Source organism: Myxine glutinosa, chromosome 5, assembly GCF_964187855.1.
Source record: "Myxine glutinosa chromosome 5, kmMyxGlut1.1, whole genome shotgun sequence".
Taxonomy (NCBI): Eukaryota; Metazoa; Chordata; class Myxini; order Myxiniformes; family Myxinidae; genus Myxine; species Myxine glutinosa.
The window spans coordinates 16,661,906-16,685,178 of record NC_136265.1 but is presented as its reverse complement, the minus strand read 5'-3'; the positions used below and the strand labels follow the sequence as shown (position 1 = coordinate 16,685,178).

The 23,273-nt window shown below is 47.3% G+C and overlaps 2 protein-coding genes across 3 annotated transcripts in view; one reads left to right on the top strand and one right to left on the bottom strand.

Annotated features, from left to right (window-relative positions):
* The first annotated feature begins 7,033 nt into the window (after positions 1-7,033).
* On the top strand, positions 7,034-15,149 carry EIF3L (eukaryotic translation initiation factor 3 subunit L). The gene is made up of 15 exons (XM_078777644.1): positions 7,034-7,193; positions 8,786-8,831; positions 10,572-10,782; positions 10,871-10,950; positions 11,501-11,562; positions 11,977-12,046; positions 12,173-12,246; positions 12,473-12,644; positions 12,757-12,911; positions 13,000-13,170; positions 13,261-13,394; positions 13,674-13,847; positions 13,923-14,112; positions 14,285-14,365; positions 15,017-15,149. The coding sequence occupies exons 1-15, from the start codon at positions 7,170-7,172 to the stop codon at positions 15,065-15,067; spliced, it is 1,695 nt and encodes a 564-aa protein (XP_078633770.1). The 5' UTR covers positions 7,034-7,169; the 3' UTR covers positions 15,068-15,149.
* LOC137427905 (protein flightless-1 homolog) overlaps positions 15,150-23,273 on the bottom strand; it is a 38,157-nt gene continuing 30,033 nt past the window's right edge. For both annotated transcript variants that reach the window (XR_013623407.1, XM_068117715.2), the window contains 4 exons: positions 16,727-16,830; positions 16,503-16,608; positions 15,699-15,764; positions 15,150-15,349 (listed from right to left, as the gene is read on the bottom strand). Coding sequence is in view for 1 of the 2 variants with exons in the window: in XM_068117715.2 (XP_067973816.2) it covers positions 15,215-15,349; positions 15,699-15,764; positions 16,503-16,608; positions 16,727-16,830 (411 nt within the window). In the remaining variant the exon portion in view is untranslated. The remainder of the gene's footprint in view (positions 15,350-15,698; positions 15,765-16,502; positions 16,609-16,726; positions 16,831-23,273) is intronic.

The following is a 23,273-nucleotide window of genomic DNA, read 5'->3' as shown; positions in this document are numbered from 1 at the left end:
GATGGGTTGCAATGTTCCTTCAAAGCGGCCTTGAGCTCTGCATACGTGAGCTCCTGGATTGTCCGAGGCCGAATCAGGTTTTTAACGAGTGTGAACGTCTCACCTCCGCAAACGGACAGGAAGACGGCCTTCATCAGGCCTTCGGTCGCGATGCCGTTCGCCTCGAAGTAGAAAGACAACCGCTCAGAATACGTGTCAAAATCCCCCTCATGAGGGTCGAATTCATCGATATGGCCGAAAGATGTCATGGTCTAGATGTTTACCTTCGTCGCCATGTAAAGTATCTCGACAAACTGCGATCAATTGTCGTACGCGTTTATTCACTCTGCCAATCAAGGCCCGATTCACAGCAGCGCCATCCGAGCTCTGGCGTAGGGATACAACCCGGTCCCGGTGTAGGGATACAACGGTGAACATTTGCACTGCATACATGACTTGTTGTCGCTGTGCCCGTGACATTGACATTACCTGTGCATTACCTGTGCAAATGCATGACATTACCTGTGCCCGTGTTTGACCCTGTTTGTCCCTGGATTACGTTTTCTTGCCGCCTGGATTTCCGAACTCTGCCTGTCTCTGGATTAATCTATTGCCTACTGATTTGGACCCCGTTTGCTGGCGATAGAACTTTTACTGTGCCCCGGCTCTGAGTTTTGGATTACGGATTTACATTTACTGCTGTGATTTTCTGTTTGTTTATTGATTTATTGACTTCCTTGAATTTTTCCTGACAAAATGTCGTTATCCAAAAGTCTAAAGAGGAAAGTTGACAGTGAAAACAGGACATTCAAAGAAGAATGGAAAGAGAGCTATGCGTTCATCCTACCTAGTTTCGTCAACGCTAAGCCGTTGTGTCTTATCTGCAACGAAGTTGTCGCTGCTTGCTCGGCATATAACATTAAACGGCACCACGAGACGAAGCATGGCACCTTCAAAGTGGCTTTTCCGCTCCAGTCAGAGGCACGAAAGCGCAAAATTGATGCACTGACAGCAAGCTATGCGCACAGCAGCAGGATACTAGTGCGAGGCCTCACATCCCAACAGAAAGTGACAAGGGCGTCTTGGGTGCTCGCACGGCACAACAGGCCGTTCACTGATGCAGAGGTTTTCAAGGAGGTTATGGTGACAGTTTTGGAGGAACTGACAACCGACAAGTCGATGGATGGTATCATTGCCTCAGTGAAACAAGTGCCCCTCTCTGCGAGGTCCGCTACCCGCTGCATAGAGGCACTGTCGGATGCTGTGCAGGGAGTTATTACCGAGGGTCTCAGTCAGGCCAATTACTTTTCCCGAGCCATTGACGAGAGCACTGACAACACAGATGTAGCCCAGTTGTGCGTCTATGTTAGATATTTTGATGGAAAAGTGTTCAGGGAAGAGCTGCTGTCTCTTATCCCATTAGAAGGGCACACCACTGGGGACATTATATTTACTAAGCTGGAAGAGTTGTTTAGGCTTCATTCATTGTCATTTGAGAAGATTAACCTAATCATGACAGATGGGGCTCCTGCTATGGTGGGAAAGCGCAGAGGTCTGGTGAGCAGGTTGAAGGAGCTCGCCCCCCAAATGCATGGGCTGCATTGCCTCATCCACCAGTGTCCTTTGTGCCAGACTCAGTGGTGAGCTAAAGGAAGTTATGGATAAAGTGATGCATGTCATTAATTTTGTCAGGGGTACATCAAGCACCCAGCATCGCCTTTTCCGACAACTTGTGGCTGAGTCAGAAGAGCCACCCACGATGACCTGCTGCTACATAATTACGTGCACTGGTTGAGCGAAGTTAAAGCGTTGGACCGCTTCTGTGCGCTACTGGATGAGGTCAAGGCGTTCCTTAGATTGAGCAAGATTAGGGCAGCAGCTGACCACCTTGCCCTTTTGGGAGACGAAATGTTCATGTCCAATGTTGCCTTTTTAGCGGATATATTTGGCCACCTAAACAAGCTTAACCTACAGCTACAGGGGAGAGGCAAAACCATAGTCGACATGGTTGAAAAGCTCGAATCATTCATGAGGAAGCTGGAGTTGTTAGAGTCAGACATATCAACTGGCAGGCTCCTACATTTCAGTACACTAAAAACACAGGCACCTGGACAAGTAGCAGAGTTGATGGTGGACTTCATCAAGCAGCTACAGGTCAACTTCACTTTGAGGTTTGAGGACTACTCTTTCCCAAAGGACATCATTGCCTTTGTACGTGACCCTCTCACAGTCCGACCAAGTGGAGACTTCTCCCTGGCGAAAAAAATTATACCTTCTTTGGATGAGGCTGCATTACAAATGGAGTTAATTGTTTTCCAAACAACCTCCCTGGTCAGCGATGCGCTCAGAAGTGCGGAGTCGGTGAGTGCCTTTTGGGTGGCATGCTCAGAGGAGTACAGCATGATCAAGAGACTCGCATTTTATGTGCTCACAATGTTCCCTTCCACCTATACATGCGAGTCGTCCTTTTGATCAATGAATGCGATAAAGACGCACGAAAGGAATCGATTGACGAATAAAAACCTGGAGAACTGCCTGCGGATCAAAGTGACGTCCATATCACCAGACATCCAAAAAATCGTGACCGATGGAAGATGCCAGTTTTCACATTAAGTGAGTTGTTGTTCGGTTGTGTATTTAATAACCAAGTTGTATTTTCAATTTAGTTAATGAATCGCTCATTCTAATTCGTATCCCTAATGTTTGAATTTTATATCCTAGTATTTTTTCGTATAAAATTCGTATCCTAAAAATAAAGTTTGAATGATTAACTGAACTGGTGTTATTTTTTTCATACCACACACCGCATGTCGGCTATTTCAGCACCAAGCGCTGTCCACATCCTACTTAATGACTCCATTATGAGGGGTTCAGCGTCACAGTGCGGCCCGCTGCCTGTTTCGTGATTGTCTGTGCCTGTCATTCGTATAATAAGCATTTTTCAGGTGGGGGTAGAATCTCTATTTGGACATATATAGCCTATATATGGGACTGTCCAATATTGTAAAAAAAAAATATATATATTGTTGCGGAAATGAGGATTGTGTTTTTTTGATTGTGTTGTATTGTATTGTAAATTGTTATGAATTATTGTTTAGTCTGAGCCCTCCTTGCTCCAGTGTGTATAAAGGTCAAAGGGCGTTCCGGTAGTTAATTCCATAAAGCATACATTGAAGGACACTATAATACCCTTGTTCAGTAGTTTATTTCCTTATTCTGTGTATTAGGTTAAGGCTTTGTCTTCCATTAAAATGACACTCCATTGCACCAAGTGAAATAGATAGATTCCTTTCATTCCCCATTCCCACTCCCAAAACTTCCATTGCCAAGCCTCAATTTCCAGCTACATCCCCTCCAAGTCTCCATTGCCAACTGCACTGGGCATTGCCAGTTTGTTACAGCTGTGGGTTGTTTTCGCTCCAAAACCACCATTGAACATGTGCTCGGGTCGGGGAAGAAAGGCGTGCCCGCCCGTCGTCATCAAGGGCGGAGCCAGAGGGTCGCGCGACCAACCAGGGCCGAGGTGAGCACACCGATGGGCGTGTCCTGAAGGCCGGCGGCTTAATCGCCGGAGGCGCTATAAAGGCGCGCGCGCGCAAGAAGTTGGAGAGAGCTGAGTTGTGTGGTTTTGGTCAGAGCGGGGGTTGGTCGTCAGTGGTGGTCAGTGGTTGCGTTGAGTTGTCGGTGGTGAGGAGTGATTGGACTAAGCAAGAGAGAAAGAGTCCTGGAGTTAGTGAGAGAGGGAGAGAGAACCCGTCACGCCAGACCCCCCACCAGCAGCGTTGGCTTGGCTCCACCAAGCAGCTCCGACCCGTTACCCCGCGCACACGACAGGATCGGTGGCATCGGCGGCCGTCGAGGTCCAGCCCGACGTCCCGTGCAGGATCAAGCTCCAGCCAGCTCCGGACCTTCCTCTCCCTCCAGCCATCCACCTCCCGCCAGTCCTGCCTTTCCATCCTTTTGGTGTACGTGAGTTTGTTCTGTTTGTTTTGTCCCTGGGTAATTAATTAAGACTGCATAGACAAGCTAGCGATTTTCACTGTGTCCTTCTGGTCCATCCCTCTGTCTATATTATTTTCTTATCTTTCCTTCTCCTTGGTTTTTTTGAGCCTGTAAATAGTAATAAATAATAATCGTATTTCAAACCTTTTTGCCTTCGTCTTCCTCTTCTTCACATCCATGTCGTCTTTGTCTTTTCCCTCATTGAATAGCTGTGGCGCGATCCGGCCAACGTTCGGGAATCGGGTTTAGTTGGGGAAAAACTGTTCGGCCGCGGTGCCTCCGCTCGGCAAACAACATCTTATCCGCGGACCGTAACAATATATATATTTTCAGATTATCAAAATAATCTGCTGGGCCAGATATGATTGCTGGCGGGCCAGTTCTGGCCCGCGGGCCGCCTGTTGCCGACCTATGCTCTATACTGTATATTCAATCGGCTAAATCTGTATATTCTGTCCATTTCTTTCAATCAGCACAATAATAAGAAGATTCTGTGGCGGTTACCTTATGTGCAGGTAACCGCATGTGGTGATTACCTTATTTGGGCATAATACACGTGCACGGGCCTGTTGGACTTGTGGTTGTGCGGACGTGACGCATGCACGGTTGCCGGAGCCACGCCCTCTGAAGAGGGCTTTTGGCTTTATATAAGCGTGCCGACTTCCATTCGAGTTTAGTGTGCTGGATCTTGCTGTTACAATAAACCATCTTCGAACCCTACGAATGGCCTCGTTCTCTCGCCTTCCGCGACCCCTAAACTGGTGACCTCCGACTGCCCCCGAACGGATTCGGGGGCTGCGAACGAACACGGCAAGCGCGCCCTAGCCAGGGAAGCCACCTAAGCTGGTGACGCCGGCTTCTCCCGCACGGCTTCGGGCGCAGTTTCGAACGCGGTTTCGAAATGCCGGAGTTTCGGAAACGACGACGGCCATGACTATGAGGTTCGCGCACCGCGCTCGGCTCCTCCTCTACGACCGGAGGGGCGAACCTATTCCAAGACCCTCCGAAGGCACGGCTGTTTCGTCACCTTCGCGCGCACTGACGTTGGCGGAACGGCTGCTTCGTCACCTTCGCGCGCGCTGACGTTAGCGGCACGGCCGCTTCGTCACCCTCGCGCAACTACAACTACAACCGCAACTACTTCTCCGACCCTGCATCCTCGGGAGGCCCGCAAGGAACCTCGGCAGCCTCCCCCGAGGCCTTGACCAGCCCCTCGGTTGGCTCACCCGCTTTTCGCGTGCACTGCTCGAGCCTTCTCGGCACTGCACCCGCGACCTGCAACCTCGGGAGGCCCGCGAGGAACCTCGGCAGCCTCCCCCGAGGACTTGCCCGGCCCCTCGGTCGCCTCGGCCTACGCATAGGCCCGTGGAGTGCATTCTGGGGGGACGTATGTGGCGGTTACCTTATGTGCAGGTAACCGCATGTGGTGATTACCTTATTTGGGCATAATACACGTGCACGGGCCTGTTGGACTTGTGGTTGTGCGGACGTGACGCACGCGCGGTTGCCGGAGCCACGCCCTCCGAAGAGGGCTTTTGGCTTTATATAAGCATGCCGACTTCCGTTCGAGTTTAGTGTGCTGGATCTTGCTGTTACAATAAACCATCTTCGAACCCTACGAATGGCCTCGTTCTCTCGCCTTCCGCGACCCCTAAAATTCCTTATATTTTTCTATCGTGGTATTTTACCACAGGATTCCAGTTCGTATTACTTAATGCTTTATTTTAGTTCTTCCAACGCTTCAAAATAAGCATAATATATTATAAAATCAAACAGGTTTGATTTAACCTTCGAACACGAAGCAGAAACCCCAGCAAAATGAACCAGAACTGACATGAGCGCTCTCGCCTCTCCCACCTCAAACCAGAGTGTCCAGGTCGCCCACATTGTGTGGTGGTAAAATTTCCACAAAGTGTTCCTTTCTTATGGAACACACTGTACACTCGAAAAAAAATTGGGATATGCTGTAGCCATATTTGGACTTGCTGGGCAACACTGCAGGGTTTTTGTGATGTAAAACGCCAAGTGATCCATTTTGAACTCACATGTATGTCGCCTATACTGTGGCGGACACGAAAGCCCACTGGCACCCACCGACGCACGTCGCCCCGGAGCTTCACACGGCGGAGTACGTCTTCGTCCGCCACGATGCCCACCGGACACCACTGCGGCCCCCGTATGACGGGCCTTTCCGCGTGGTGGAGACCGGGGCGAAGCACTTCACCCTGGACATCGGCGGTACTCCTGACCGCGTTTCTGTAGACCGCCTCAAGCCGGCCCACCTCGACGTGGACCATCCACCGCCAGTGGCCCGACCCCCGCGTCGGGGCCGCCCCCCTGCGGGCGGACCCCGGCACCGCCCAGCCACGCCGCCCCCCGGTCCTGCACCCATCCCAGGGGCAGCCAGGGGCATCCCACCTGGCATCCCTGCACCCCGGACGCCGCCGATCGCCAGGGAGCGCTTCGGCCGGGTCATCCGTTTGCCCCGCAAACTGGCCCTCCAGGTGCGCGGGAATTCTGGGGGGGCGCGTGTGGCGGACACGAAAGCCCACTGGCGTGGTGACATCATTCCGCGCACCAAGTGGGCGGCGGCCACGCCCGAGGGGTAGGCGTGGCCTGAGGATATACACGGGGCGCGCAGCCCGGAGCGGGCTAGTGTTACAGTGAGCTCCTCAAATAAAGACGCTTATAAGTTACCGCTTGTCCGCTTCCTCCTTGCTCGCAAGCAGCGCGCGTAACGCCGCGCTTTAATACCATACATATACAATGAAGACAGGTAGGTTCTTGACTACCGAATCAGTTTCTAGAGAAGGATAATTTTTGACTTTAATTATGTGTGATAATATATTTATTATTCGCGTATTTAGCATTTTCTTTCTTAAACGTGAGATTTGCTGAAAGTAAAATGAGGTGTATATGAACAATGTTTATAAGCGCGGCTGTGATACCATAATCTGAAATAGTTGGAGTTTTAATTCCTCAGAGTAAAATTGTATAAAACGAGTATAATATCTTGTTTAATGAAATGGAAACGCGGAGGAAATTGATAATTACATTCGACATTGTGTTCGAGTTCGAGTTTGACTTTGTGCTTCCGGCGGCGGTCGGAGGTGTAAGGTGTTTGGCGGCTTTGCTTGGTCTGTGGACTGTGGTTCATTTCATTTGGGTGTTCGTGAGACACGGTGAACATGAGCGAAGAAGTTGAAACCGACGTGAGGCCCTTGGAATGCGTGGATTGATGAATGTTTGGGTTGTTTATCTGTAAGGATAAGTGGGTTGTCGTGAACACCACGTGACTGGTCACCACGTGTGAGGAACGAGACGTTATGATGTGAAACAGAGGGAGACGTGACAAACCATTCGATCCGCGGTGTCTGACGTTTGAATCGGTACAGGTGGTGTCAGGTGGACCTGTGCTGCCTGTAAATGTAATCACACCGGGTATTCGTTATCCTGCTTGGTTTTATTATTATTAAACTGAATCGTTTTGCCAGTTTTCACAAATGAGCGAAATGGGTCGACTGGTGGACCATCCGTCTCCCTCCACCTTTATCATTCTCCTCCTCGTCCCCCTCCACCTTTATCATCCTTCTCCTCCTCCTCCCCCTCCACCTTTATCATCCTCCTCTTCCTTGTCCCCCTCCACCTTTATCATCCTCCTCTTCCTTGTCCCCCTCCACCTTTATCATCCTCCTCTTCCTTGTCCCCCTCCACCTTTATTCTCCTCCTCTTCCTTGTCCCCCTCCACCTTTATCATCCTCCTCTTCCTTGTCCCCCTCCACCTTTATCATCGTCCCCCTCCACCTTTGTCATCGTGCTCCTCCTCGTCCCCCTCCACTTTTATCATCCTCCTCCTCCTCGTCCCCCTCCACCTTTATCATCCTCTTCCTCCTCCACCTTTATCATCCTCCTCCTCGTCCCCCTCCACCTTTATCATCCTCCTCGTCCCCATCCACCTTTGTCATCCTCCTCCCCCTGTCATCTTCCATTTCACTCCCACTCTTATTTAAGGTTGTCCAATCATCCCTCCATATGTACGTCATTTGTACTCACTACCTGCATCGTGTCTGCGGAACTACTTTTGTGTACATTTGGACATGTACCTTCTCAGTTATCTTCTCTGCCGGTCCTAAAAATGGGTCATTCTCTATGTTGCCGTCCAATTCATTCTCTGCATTTGGACCTTGTGTTTAACACATTGGACATGGTCATCTCCGTTCGTACACAGCACAAGGCTGTGGGGTAGCATCATTGGCCGAAGGCGACGTTGTGCCGCTGATGCAGTGCCTTCTCTGCCGGTTTGGGCAGGAATTTGGAATTTGGTAATGGTGCCAGTGATAGATCGTCTACTCTTCGTGAAGGACACCATGGTATCTTTATCGTCCACCAACGAATGCTGGCAGACGGGACGCCCGTTTAACGTCCATCCGATGGACGGCACACGCATTAATGAATCGCCCTACTGGTGAAACGCCAGGATGACAGTTAATATCTGGGTCGGGACTCAAACCCTGGCTGGACAGCTCAGTGGACAAGAGTGCGCACCTCTAGACATTATTAAAATGTCTGAGGCTCATGTAAGGTTGTCTGGGCATTGGAGTACAGGTTGTCCACCTTGTACAAGGTGAGCATTCGGACTAGTGTGTCACTTAATGATGACACTTGCATTGTTACTGGAATACCATCTTGCTCTTTTTGGTGCATTTTCCTTTTTAAGGAAAGTATACTGTTGTTCCAATTCCACAAGGATAGATTTTGTGTTTTTTGAAGTCCTGTTTCCCATTCTATTTGCCCTTTGTTTCAGTTTGACCAAGGGGGGAACTTCATGTACGAGTATGATGGGCATACAGGTAAGATGTTTTGGATTTTTATGGGGGAAGGTTGTTGTTAATATGAGAAGTGTTGGTTACCAAGGTTGCTTCAAGTCTGACCTGTACTTGTGGTTTTTACCTGTAATTAAGCCTGTGTAAATATTACAAAAAGGACAATTCAGTTACTTCACCTTTAGGTGTTCTCCAGCTTCCACCACACCTATCCCATTGCAGTGGAAGCTTTTATTCACCTTTACCTGGAGACTTCTTTGGGACGCGTCTGTAGCCAATATGTCCGACGGGACGGTGCAGAGGGAGCACGCTCGTCTTTGAACCGCCGAGTACGGCTTCGATCCCCTGCTCGACCACAACCTGTTGGATTCGTGGTTCGCATTCATTCAGAGATTTTCATCGATGGGTTAGCCCTCCCTCAGATGGGACGTCGAACCGGCCTTCTCGGCTGGCCTTAATTGATGGACGCTGAGCATCCCACGTTAGTTGGTGGTCTCTTGTCGAACATTGAGAGAGCCTCTGGAGCTCTGGAGCCGAAAAAATGCAATTACGGACACTTGAAAAAAATGAAACTTTGGATATGCATTCAACGGTGGGGGGCACGTGACAAATATAACGTCTTTTGGATTTGACTCCGGCTCATTCCAAAGGTTTGGGAACTTGTGGTCACGGGGTCAAAATGGGAGAAAATTTTAAATCAAAATCGGATATCGAGTCATTCTCAGTGGAACATTTTGCCATTTTCCAACTTTGCTTTAGGTGGGAAACGTGGGGAGTTGCGATAATGCGCCATTGACTTCGCTCTAGTTAATGTTAATATGGACGTGCTTCATCATCACTCTACTATGCTGACAATCTTACAAATTTCAATAGGTCTAGTACACCCGTTCACTACAGGAGCGGCAGGGGGTCATGTTAATATCCTTATTATTATTGCTAACACTTATGTTAGATCGTAGATCAGGTCATTGAAAAGATCAGACCGTGCCTCACCATTCCGAATTGCCAGTAATGAAATTGACTTCTGTAAGGGGGGGGTGGGGGGGGGGGGCCGCCATTTTGGGAAAAAACTTTGCACCTCTATATCTCCAAAACCGCTCCATGGAAAAAACTGAAACATGTTAAAAATGAACCAGCCAACCAACAACTAACAATAAATAAATTTTAAAAGGTGAGGGAAAGGGGGAATTTTTTGACAATAACCTGGAAAAATGGAATGTTTGGGAATTACGTTGTTCAGGATAGAAGACATGACAATGGATGGCGGATGACCTGAGGTAGTGATGAGCAGCTGTTTTGAAGCCCTGCAGGGAAGAATGGGACTGATCAGAATGGGAAAGTTGGTTCCACAGACGAGAGAAAATAGGCCAAGTGAGTGGAGATGAGCAGTGAGCCTGGATTGTAGGAGTTTAAGAAGAAGAAGAAGGTTACTGGCAGACCATGTGCACCCTTCAGAAACCTGGGAGGGACGGAGCCAAGAGATGGCAGAAGATGTTAGAACAAAAAGGAGGCGGTAGAATACAGAGGCCACCAACCTGCCTGCGATGCAAGAGTAACAGATCTAAACACTCGGCTTCACCGTGGGAGATCCCAAAGATTTTGATTGAGGCCCTTTGTGCAATGACACTAAACAGTTTATCGCATCATGATACTCTGACTTGGTACGATGGCTTTATGGTTGCAGTCTCACTTATTGAGTTGCTTCCCTACCCCTTCCCTCTTTTTTATTTTATTTAAAAGTGCACTGGAATTATTCATCCCTGGCAGGTGATCCACGGCAGGACATGGATTACGGATGTGGCGAATCCGGCCCGCCTGCCTACATCGTGCCTGACGTAATCAAAGAATTTGTGCAATTTTTCCATTGCACGATGCGCGAGCTGATGGAGCAGAAGGTGAACGAGATCCAGGATGGAAAGGTCACTGCTGACGTCATCGAGCAGAAGCGTTACGACATTCAGAACCTCTACGAAAACAAGTGAGGCCTGCTCAGGACGCTCGGTTGAACAGCGGCACCTGTTTGCTCTTCTCTTAAAGTGCATAATTAACTTTTGTGTCATCCTCAGCTGGAACAAACTAACGGAACGCTTCTTCCGCAACTCGTCTTGGCCGGACGCGGAGGTCATTGCACAGCTGGTCCAAAACGGTGAGGTGTGGTCTGGGCAGTTGATTTTGATCATTATATATTATTCGTTGAAGCCTGGTGTTGGCTTAGCGGTTAGGGTGCGGCTTGGGATCCTAGGATTCTGAGTTTGAATCCCGGTCGATCGCTGAATTAACGCCAGGGGGGTTGACTCGGCCTGTCATCCTTCCGATGTCGGCAAATTGAGTACCAGCTTGCTGGGATGAATGATCCCGGTGTGTATCCCGATTTAGAATAGGTACACCGAGGTGACTAAGGGTTGGCGACAGGAAGGGCATCCGGCCATAAAAACATTGACTCAAACGGAACCATGATTGTCATGGGTCCCGCAAGGCTAACCCCCGCTCTAGCGGGGAAAATGGCCTTAAAACGATCATTCATTCATTCATTCATTCATATATTATTCGAATATTCGTTGATTTTCTATCGTTCAGGCTGAAATTGCTAAGAATAGGTGTTTGTTTGGTAAAATGTGGATACCGTTTAGCAATTCTTCCACCAAGTCTGAGATTTTCTGACTCGGACGTTTCCTCCTTTACCTTCTCAATTTCAGATCCAGTATTTTTGATCCTGTACAAGGAGCTTTACTACCGGCACATTTACGCGAAGGTTTCTGTAAGTTGCACTTGTTCTCGGATGGGTTTGGCCTCGCGTCGAGCATCGCGTGTCACATACTGTTGCGATTCTTCAGGCCGTTTTCGCTTTCGCATCATCAGAAGTGACACTAAGCGGTACAGATACTTAACGTCCTTACCCATCACACTCTCTGTACCTTTGACTCCCTTTGCTGCGATAAAGGTCTGGTTCATTTTCTTGGTGGTTACATCGGGAGGGTGTTCAACTTTCCATCGGTTCACGTTGAGGTTCCAGCAACGGAAATGGACTCGCCCTGTTGTTGTCAAGTCTCTGCCACTGAGCAAAGACTTTGAAAAATTTAATCCAATTAATTTGCATTGTGTGCTCGTCTTGCTCAGTCCGACTCTTGATGATCGGATTTACCCACCGCCCTCGCCCGGGTTCTGTCTGCAGGGAGGACCATCATTGGAACAACGCTTCGAGTCGTATTACAACTACTGCAACCTGTTCAACTACATCCTGAGTATGTGTGGCACTGCTTTGTTTGATGCTGGAGGTCATGTGGTGGAATGTCGATGGACTCTTGTTAATGGCAGTGATGGTGACGTGAATATCTAGTCGTGACCATTTATGCATTTTCTTCTCATAGATGCTGATGGACCCGTACCTCTTGAGCTGCCAAATCAGTGGCTCTGGGATATAATCGATGAATTTATTTATCAGGTGGCTGCATGTACACAACTAAAATGGCAGCATTTCTGACCCCTCCACCCCCCCAGCTGCTACATACGTTCCTCGCTTCTACAAATATCCTGTCTTCTTCTTCTTTCTTTTTTCTTCCGAGACTTTCCTACCCTACCTTTCCCTCTTCTCGGTATAATTTTCCAAGTATCTAGTCGGCCGGTCACTTGCTGCCCGTAAGCGCTCGTGCTTTCCCTGTGTGCCGCAGTTCCAATCGTTCAGCCAGTACCGCTGCAAGCTCGCTCAAAAGACCGATGACGAGATCAATTTCCTGCGGACAAACCCCAAGATCTGGAACGTGCACAGTGTCCTCAACGTGCTGCATTCACTCGTCGAGAAGTCGAACATAAACCGGCAGCTCGAAGTGTACACGAGCGGGGGTACGGGCTGCACGTTATCACCGTCATGGTTTCTTACTTTGCCTTGGTTGCGCCGGTGTCGTCGGGACGGTGTGATTGCGTTTTCACGGCGGTTGGTTGCGCGTGCAAACAGGTGACACCGAGGAAGTGGCGGGTGAATACGGACGGCACTCGCTCTACAAGATGCTGGGATATTTCAGCCTCGTGGGTCTGCTGCGTCTCCATTCGCTGCTCGGCGATTATTTCCAGGCGATAAAGGTTTTGGAGAACATAGAACTGAATAAGAAGGTTTGTGCTTCTCAGTGTATCCCCAGCCACCCGCCAAAATGTTTGAGTCCCGCGTCTTCATCGTACACTTGGTCGGTTTCGCCACCAGAGCATGCACTCTCGTGTTCCCGAATGCCACATCACGACGTACTACTACGTGGGTTTTGCCTACCTCATGATGCGGCGCTACCAAGATGCCATCCGGATCTTTGCCAACGTGCTCTTGTACATACAGCGGGCACGCGGACTATTCCAGCGCTCAAGTTACAAGTTCGAGATGGTGAGATCACTCTGCGATGACTTTATCGTCGCTCCTTCCTCTTATCCTCCAGTAAGCATCGTCGACCATCTTTTTTTTCCCCTTCCCCAGGTAAACAAGCAGAATGAGCAGGTGTTTGGCCTTTTGGCACTCTCACTTGCACTCTATCCCATGCGAGTCGACGAAAGCATTCACACACAGCTGCGCGAAAAGCTCGGAGACAAGTTGCTGCGTCTACAGAAGGGGTGGGAATACTGCGGATGGGATAAGTCTTTGTATTTTGTAGATTGCTTGCTTTGTCGCCAATTGGGAATTAAATAAACTTTCACGCGTGCTCCTGTGTACGTTAGAATTAGGGGTCGACCTTGTTGTCGTTATTGATCAGCCCCAGTAGGTTCTCCTCGAGCAGGCCTGTAGCATAGAGATAGCCGAGTTCCACTCAATTATTGATGATGTTTCCTGCATTACAAGCCGGCGACGGATCGTACGGATCCTTCACATCCACCTTTCCCTCTTCACCACAGGGACCTGCCGCTCTTCGAGGAGATGTTCACTTACGCCTGCCCAAAGTTTCTTTCGCCTGTCGTCCCCAACTACGAACAGATAAGCGGAACGTACCACAGGGAGCCATTTCTGCAGCAGCTCAAGGTCTTCTTGGACGAGGTCCGGCAGCAGAACATGCTTTCGACGATCCGCAGGTAAGCATTTTAAATTGTTGCGTCTCGGTACTTGTGGACCAATTCATTTTGAAAGTTCCACTCCATCTACCTCAGCTACTTGAAGCTGTACACGACTATGCCCGTGTCAAAGCTTGCTGGATTTTTGGACATGTCGGAACCAGAGTTTTGGATCCAGTTGCTCATCTTCAAACACAAGATGAAAAACCTGGTCTGGACGAGTGGGATTTCCGCGCTTGAGGGTGAATTCCAAACGTCTTCCGAGGTGGATTTTTACATTGACCAGGTGAGATCTGCCTGTTTTTCAACCTGTTAACCAGATGCTTAACGTGGTCTTGAATGTTCCAGAATATGTCATGTGAGGCCAAAATGATAGGAGTTAGGATTTGGCCTCAATCACGATCAGATGTGGGATCCCGTGAGCTCAGATTGTCGGGCCCTCTCCTCTGTGTTCACAGAACATGATTCACATTGCCGACACGAAGGTTGCGCGGAGATATGGAGATTTCTTCATCCGGCAGATCCACAAGTTCCAGGAGGTGAGTTTCAGGCTCCATTACCAATGATCCAATCAATCCAACATGCTCGAGATGTTTGAATTATGACACAAAGGAAAAACTCAAATTGCAAAAACTGGGAATTACTGGATCTGAGGATGAAATGTTAAATTTTTACATTTGTCACACATGGGTCTCGGGCTCTCGGTTCATGGAAGAGCTAAATGAAAACGGGTATTTGAGGTGGAGGACGGACGGGGATGGCCATTGGGGTGCTAAATGGTGAAGGTTATCGGGGAGCTATTTAGTACCGGGTATGGTCTTTCTCGCATCTGGATTGTGATCTACACCAAAATCTAATCCATTCGTCCTTGTCACATACCCCAACCTGTCTACCAAGTTTCATCCGACTTCCACAGGTTTATCAGACATGGTGCTCATAGACACACGGATGAATATATGATCTCTGTCCACCTTCGGTGGCGGAGTTATAATAATCAGATCTGGTAATCCCCAGTTTTTGAAACTCGAGTTCTCTTTTTCTCTTTATATATATATATAAATAGCTTCGGATAAATGGAGTGTTAAAATGCTGTGACACCAAACTTGTTTTATCCTCAACAAAAGGAAGCTGGCTCACATTTGCAGGAGCACGGTGTGGTGATCTGATTGGAGCTCGTTCTCATTTTACAGTTGAACAAGGTTCTGAAGAAGCTCGGCACCGACAAGCCGAGCAGGTTTTGATCTGCACCGTCGAGTACTTTTCCCAAATTCCACGGAGCAAGTGGAGGGGTGAATATTTGAAATAATAAAATGAATCGCCATATTTGGTGTTGTCATCATCTTTAATGGCGGAAGGAGGCGCCCGTCCGTGTAATGGCCGTGTAAGGTTTACTGCACGGGCCGAGGGAACGGTCGCCAGGCGTGGAAACAGCGTCTGAAAGCTGGAGCTTCATTTCCTCGTCTCACGAGCCGTAACCGACGGGGGGAAGGTGGGGTTTGATTCGCCAGGTGACGAATGTACACCTGCGTAGATTGGGAGAGGGCGTGAAGACCTTGGTGTGTAAGACCCTTGAAATTTTCAAAAAAGATGCAGCTAAAGGTGTGTAAAGGTAAATTTAACGCACAAGCATTGAAGTGATGAAACCTATGAACGAAGTGCAACTGCACAGGGATTGAAGGGTGAAGCAATACCAGTGGGTGCATTACGTCGTTGCCTAGTATCCAGCACATTAATAAATAAATAAAATGAGTGTGTCTATACACGTGAGAATAGTTTCAATAATGAGGTACAAAATAATGAGGACAGTTTCAAAGTGTTGAATGATGCACATTGAACAAGCCATAATGGAAGCAAGTGGTGCGGAGAACACACCTGAGCTGCCTTGAGCCCGAGCTTGATTTCCACCTGACTGCTCTCAGCACCAACCCACATGTACACCTGGAGGGGTGGAGATCAGGAAGCGTCATGTGTATAGCTGGGAAAAACGAGGTGTGGCGGACGTTTTGAGCGTCAGCCCCTCATGTGAGCTGAGGTACCCACCATTGGTTGCTGTGCACTGCCCCTCTTTTTGTTTCCTTTCACGAAAGGCCGACGCTTAAAATGTCCCGCAACTCGTTTCCCATGGTGGTAAATGTACTCACCTCCTCATTGATTAAAATCGATCATTTACCTCGTCCGCAACCACAAACCAGCACTCCCCTTCATTGGGACTAATTCTTCCTTCTTTTAACAGCCACAATTATTCCCACGTTTTTGTGGGGATGAACAGAGGAAGTCTTTCACAAACTAGTTGTCCAAGCCTGACATTGGACTAAGCAGTTAGGGCAGGACTGTACAATTTGTTCAGGGTGCAGGAGATAGCTCGCCTACTTTTTGCGAAGGCCGTGGGGTGTTTAACGCCAACCAACGAATGCCAATACATGGAATGCCCAGTTTAACGTCCATCTCAGGTACGGCTAACATTGGTGAATCACCTTGCCTGTGAAACACCAGGATGGCAGTTTATACCTGGGTCAATATTTCAACTGAGGCGAGACAGATTAGTGGAGAGTGTGCGTACCTCGAGGACATCCTGCCAGCCCTCACAGGGACTGGTTCTCCATTGTAATATTTAATTTCTCTGTGCAGTGCAGCAACAGCAGAGTTGTAGATGGTGCAGCTTCCAGATAAACATACCTCGGTCCTATTATCTAGAATCATGACGTCATCATTGGCGAGGTCCTCCTGACAAAAGTCGGAGCATTTCTCCGACACGGTGAAGGACCCACGCTCATTGGAGCACCTGCAACACCACCCCAATTGTAGGCATCAGAATGGCATACTATGACTCCGACGGAAGAAAGCAAAATGCATTGGAAAGTGACGACAAATAAATAAAACATTGGCAGATCCCTCTCTACCTGAACAGTCTCACGTGACGCATGAAATCTGAGTCTCTGTCGTATGGCTTTTTGCCTCCAAGACTGGACCAGAACAGATCGGGTTCCTCTTCCTCCTTTACCACCTGTAAGTGCAAAGTACATGTGAGCAAAATTAACGAGAAACTTTTGGGAACGAATGAGAAATAGATTTTGCAGGCCATTGTGGGCATTGGCGTCTGTGTTCGGTTGCAAAACCTCAAATAGACAATCAGTACAGGATTGTTTTGAAGAGTCCCGAGTCGACACGGCAAAACAAAACAATAAAAACTAGAGCGGCACTCAGTAGAGAGCATACCTCCACCTGGTTGGCCATATCACTCAATGGTGAAGAATCACTTCAAAATTCGACTGGCTCGATCCATATTCAGATCTTCACCAAAATAGAATCGTTTCTTCCTTGTCACACACATAACCGGTCCAACAAGTTTCGTCCAAATCCATCCATAACTTTTTGAGATATTCTGCTATGTATTGGATTTAGCCCAATTATTCAATGGTGAAGAATCACTTAAAAAATTAAATAATGATCATATCCGAATCTATATTCAGATCTTGACCAAAATCAAATCGAACCATCCTTGTCACACATCCAACATGTCCACCAAGTTTCGTCCAAATCCGTCCATACCTTTTTGAGATATCCTGCTATGTATCGTTTTTGTCAATTTCTCCCAATGGTGAAGAATCACTCAGAAAATTAAATAATTCTCATATGCGAATCCATATTCAGATCTTCACCAAAATCGAATAGAATAGTCCTTGTCGGACACCTAACACCACCAAGTTTCGTCCAAATCCGTCCATACCTTTTTGAGATATCCTGCTATGTATCGTTTTTGGTCCGATCTCCCAATGGTGAAGAATCACTTATAAAATTAAATAATGCTCATATCCGGATCCATATTCAGATATTCACCAAAATCGAATCTTAGTCCTTGTCAGATACCCAACAGGTCCACCAGTTTCGTCCAAATCCGTCCACAACTTTTTGAGATATCCCGCGATGTATCGTTTTTGTCAATTTCTCCCAATGGTGAAGAATCACTTAAACAATGAAATAATTCTCATATCCGAATCCATATTCAGATATTCACCAAAATCGAATCGAATAGTCCTTGTCAGACACCCAAACGGTCCACCAAGTTTCGTCCGAATCCGTCCACAACCTTTTGAGATATCCTGTTATGTATCGTTTTTGGTCCTATCTCCCAATGGTGAAGAATCACTTAAAAAATTAAATAATTCTCATATCCGAATCCATATTCAGATCTTCACCAAAATCGAATAGAATAGTCCTTGTCAGATACCCAACAGGTTCACCAAGGTTCGTCCAAATCCGTCCACAACTTTTTGAGATATCCTGCTATGTATCGTTTTTGGTCCGATCTCCCAAAGGTGAAGAATCACTTAAAAAATGAAATAATTCTCATATCCGAATCCATATTCAGATATTCACCAAAATCGAATCTTAGTCCTTGTCAGATACCCAACAGGTCCACCAGTTTCGTCCAAATCCGTCCACAACTTTTTGAGATATCCCGCGATGTATCGTTTTTGTCAATTTCTCCCAATGGTGAAGAATCACTTAAACAATGAAATAATTCTCATATCCGAATCCATATTCAGATATTCACCAAAATCGAATCGAATAGTCCTTGTCAGACACCCAAACGGTCCACCAAGTTTCGTCCGAATCCGTCCACAACCTTTTGAGATATCCTGTTATGTATCGTTTTTGGTCCTATCTCCCAATGGTGAAGAATCACTTAAAAAATTAAATAATTCTCATATCCGAATCCATATTCAGATCTTCACCAAAATCGAATAGAATAGTCCTTGTCAGATACCCAACAGGTTCACCAAGTTTCGTCCAAATCCGTCCACAACTTTTTGAGATATCCTGCTATGTATCGTTTTTGGTCCGATCTCCCAAAGGTGAAGAATCACTTAAAAAATGAAATAATTCTCATATCTGAATCCATATTCAGATATTCACCAAAATCGAATCTTAGTCCTTGTCAGATACCCAACAGGTCCACCAGTTTCGTCCAAATCCGTCCACAACTTTTTGAGATATCCCGCGATGTATCGTTTTTGTCAATTTCTCCCAATGGTGAAGAATCACTTAAACAATGAAATAATTCTCATATCCGAATCCATATTCAGATATTCACCAAAATCGAATCTTAGTCCTTGTCAGATACCCAACAGGTCCACCAGTTTCGTCCAAATCCGTCCACAACTTTTTGAGATATCCTGCTATGTATCGTTTTTGGTCCGATCTCCCAAAGGTGAAGAATCACTTAAACAATGAAATAATTCTCATATCCGAATCCATATTCAGATATTCACCAAAATCGAATCTTAGTCCTTGTCAGATACCCAACAGGTCCACCAGTTTCGTCCAAATCCGTCCACAACTTTTTGAGATATCCCGCGATGTATCGTTTTTGTCAATTTCTCCCAATGGTGAAGAATCACTTAAACAATGAAATAATTCTCATATCCGAATCCATATTCAGATATTCACCAAAATCGAATCGAATAGTCCTTGTCACACACCCAAACGGTCCACCAAGTTTCGTCCGAATCCGTCCACAACCTTTTGAGATATCCTGTTATGTATCGTTTTTGGTCCTATCTCCCAATGGTGAAGAATCACTTAAAAAATTAAATAATTCTCATATCCGAATCCATATTCAGATCTTCACCAAAATCGAATAGAATAGTCCTTGTCAGATACCCAACAGGTTCACCAAGTTTCGTCCAAATCCGTCCACAACTTTTTGAGATATCCTGCTATGTATAGTTTTTGGCCCCATCTCCCAATGGTGAAGAATCACTTAAACAATGAAATAATTCTCATATCCGAATCCATATTCAGATATTCACCAAAATCGAATCGAATAGTCCTTGTCACACACCTAACACCACCACGTTTCGTCCAAATCCGTCCATACCTTTTTGAGATACCCTGCTATGTATCGTTTTTGGTCCGATCTCCCAATGGTGAAGAATCACTTAAAAAATTAAATATATTCTCATATCCAAATCCATATTCAGATATTCACCAAAATCGAATCGAATAGTCCTTGTCAGATACCCAACAGGTCCACCATGTTTCGTCCAAATCCGTCCACAACTTTTTGAGATATCCCGCTGTGTATCGTTTTTGTCAATTTCTCCCAATGGTGAAGAATCACTTAAAAATGAAATAATTTTCATATCCGAATCCATATTCAGATATTCACCAAAATGGAATCGAATAGTCCTTGTCAGATACCCAACACCACCAAGTTTCGTCCAAATCTGCCCATACCTTTTTGAGATATCCTGCTATGTATCGATTTTTGGCCCGATCTCCCAATGGTGAAGAATCACTTAAAAAATTAAATAATTTTCATATCCGAATCCATTTTCAGATCTTCACCAAAATGGAATAGAATAGTCCTTGTCAGATACCCAACACCACCAAGTTTCGTCCAAATCTGCCTATACCTTTTTGAGATATCCTGCTATGTATTGATTTTTGGCCCGATCTCCCAATGGTGAAGAATCACTTAAAAATTCTAGTAGCCGGATCCGAATCCGGATCTTCACCAAAATCGAATCATTTCATCCTTGTCACATACGATACATCTCTGCCAAATTTCGTCCGAATCCGTCCACAACCTTTTTGAGATATTTTGTTCACAAACGGACAGAAGGGGGTTTTTTTTTTGTTTTTTTTGTATACAAGATCGAGGCTCGTGAAAGAGCGAACATTAATCACACAGAAAGACAAACAGACACACAAAACAAATAACATCGGGAGCGGTAGACAAGATGGGGAGAGGGGGAAGGACACAAACACAACATTTGAGAGCAGGGACCGAGAGACATGGAGACATCGAGAGAACTGTGGGAGGGAGAGGGCTTTGGGGGCGGAGGCATGGGAAGGGGGGGGGGGGGGGGTGGGAGAGGTATAAAACATATGGACACTGCCAAGACTTCCAGGAAAGAAGTTGGAATTTCAAACAAGGTGGATCTGGGGTGAATTAGTGGGGGTAGAAAAGATCAAGGTTTTGGATGGGGGAAGATAAGAGATGGTGGTGAACAGCTGTTTTGAAGACCTGGAGGGAGGAGTGTGATTGAAGTGAGTGTGGGAGTTTGTTCCAGAGGCGGGAGAAAAGAGGAATGAAAGAGTGAAGGTGAGCAGAGAGCCGAGATTTCGGCAGTTTAACCATCAGAGGGTGGCTGGCAGATCTTGTGCGACCTGTAGGAATATTTGGGGGACAGAGCACAGAGAGAGCTGGGGGAGCAAGGCCGGAGAGGAGTCGGTAGAAGACAGAAAGACCACCTACCTGCCTGCGGTGAGTGAGTGAAAGGCCCTCAAAGATAGCTTCATCGCGGGAGATTCCAATGATTCTGAAAGCTTTGGATTCAACAGCGTGAAGCCGAGCCAGGTGTGAGGCAGGAGCACCAGCCCATGGAGGAGAACAGTATTCCATTGAGCTGCGGATGAAAGCCTTGTATGTGGTGAGGAGCTCAGGTGTGCCTAGGAAGGACTTCGCACGACGGAGGATGCCCAGTCGGCGACTGGCTTTGGAGGCCAGCTTGGAAATGTGGTTTTCCCAAGAAAGATCATGGCAGATGGTGAGACCCAAAAGCTTGAGCGACAGAACTTCTTGGAGAGGATTGTTGAGAAAGTAGATGGGAGGGTTGTCCAGTCGATCTTTTCGGAGAGACATAGTAAGAGAGTGAGATTTGTCAGGATTGAAAGACATGTTCCACATGTTTGACCAGTCTGATTTTGTCCAGGTCTTCAGAGAGTGAGGAGGCTGCAGACTGCCGATCTGAGGGAAGAGGGATGGAGCGGCAGAGAGTGGAGTCATCAGCAAAGAGATACAGAGGATTTTCCAGAGAGTCGGAGAGATCATTGATAAAGACCAGAAAAAGCACAGGGCCCAGCACACTGCCTTGGGGAACTCCAGCCTGAACGGGGAGGGGAGATGAGAGAAATCCATTCAGGGCCACACGTTGACTACGACCAGAGAGGAAGTCCGCAAGCCATGCATGGAGATTTCCATGGATACCATAGGAGGAGAGTTTGGTGAGCAGAGCTGGGTGCCAGACCGTATCGAAGGCACGTGATATGTCAAGGGAGACAGCTCTGATTTCCTGTTTGGCATTGAGGACCTCCATCCATTGTTGAGACAGCAGAAGCAGCATGTCCAGAGTAGAGTGACCTGGTCTGAAACCAAATTGATGATCCGAGATCAAGCCATTGGAGAAGGAAAGATTTCATATCCGAAGCAATGATGGATTCCATGACTTTGCTGATAATTGGGAGCAGGCTGATTGGTCTGTAGTTGCAAGGATCTGTTTTTGCACCTTTTTTGTGTAAAGCGGTAATGTTTGCTGATTTCCAGGATGCTGGCAGATGACCTTGAGCAAAAGATAGGGTGAAAAGAACAGAGAGAGGGTGAGATAGAGCGGCAGAGCAGGATTTTAGGACCCGTGGGCTGATGCCATCTGGTCCAGTTGCAGAATCAGAGTCGAGGTTTGACAAAAACTCCTCCACCTTGTCAGGAGAGAAGGTCACAGAGTCCAGGAGCAGTTTGGTTCGACTGGGAAAGGTGGGAACAGAGAGAGATGGGTTTGGGACTAAGGATTTTGAGGCAAACACAGAGTTGAGGCATTCGGCTTTGTCACGTGCGATGTCAACTGTGTGGCCATTTGAGGTAAGGGAGGGGATGGAGGGGGAACAAACACCAGAAACGGATTTGACCAGACGCCACCAGGATTTGGAGGAAGGAGACAGGTTTGAGAGTTCATTCTTGAGTGAGGAGAGATAGTGCTTCCTGGCACTCCTGAGGGTAGACACACACTTGTTCCGAGCTTGATGGAAGGAACTGAGATTTCCTTCAGTTGGATTAGCCTTCCAAGAGGCAAAGGCAAGTTGTTTCAGGGCAACTGCCTCACCACAAGATTCAGTGTACCATGGACGGGAGGAAGGGTAAGACAACTGAAGGCGAGATGGGATAAATCTGTGCATGAGAGAGATCAGTTTGCTTTGGAAGAATTCCCAGGAAGAATTGATGTCAGAGGCAGTGGAGATGGGAGACCAATCCAGACGATTGATGGCTGCTTGAAGACCGTCCCAGTCGGCCTGAGTGAAATGCCAGACTCGTCGACGCTGAGGAGGCTCTCTGAGAATGGCCAGAGAGATGTCCACTTTGACAAGCACATGATCAGAAGAACCGATTGGAGCAGAAGAAGAGCAGCAGACATTAGCAGGGAAGTTAGTCATAACCAAGTCTAGAAGAGAAGATACTCCATTGGCTGAGATCCGGGTCGGGAAATTGACAGATTGTGTCAATCCCAGTGAGTCACAGAAGTCCTTTGCTGAGGTGCCATGACTGGTGAGAGAGGAACCCACACCCAACCAGGTGGCATGATGACAATTGAAGTCACCACATATGAGGAAGAGAGAGTTGGGATGAGTGGATAGAAGTTGGTCCATGTTGTCAGACAGTGAAATGTA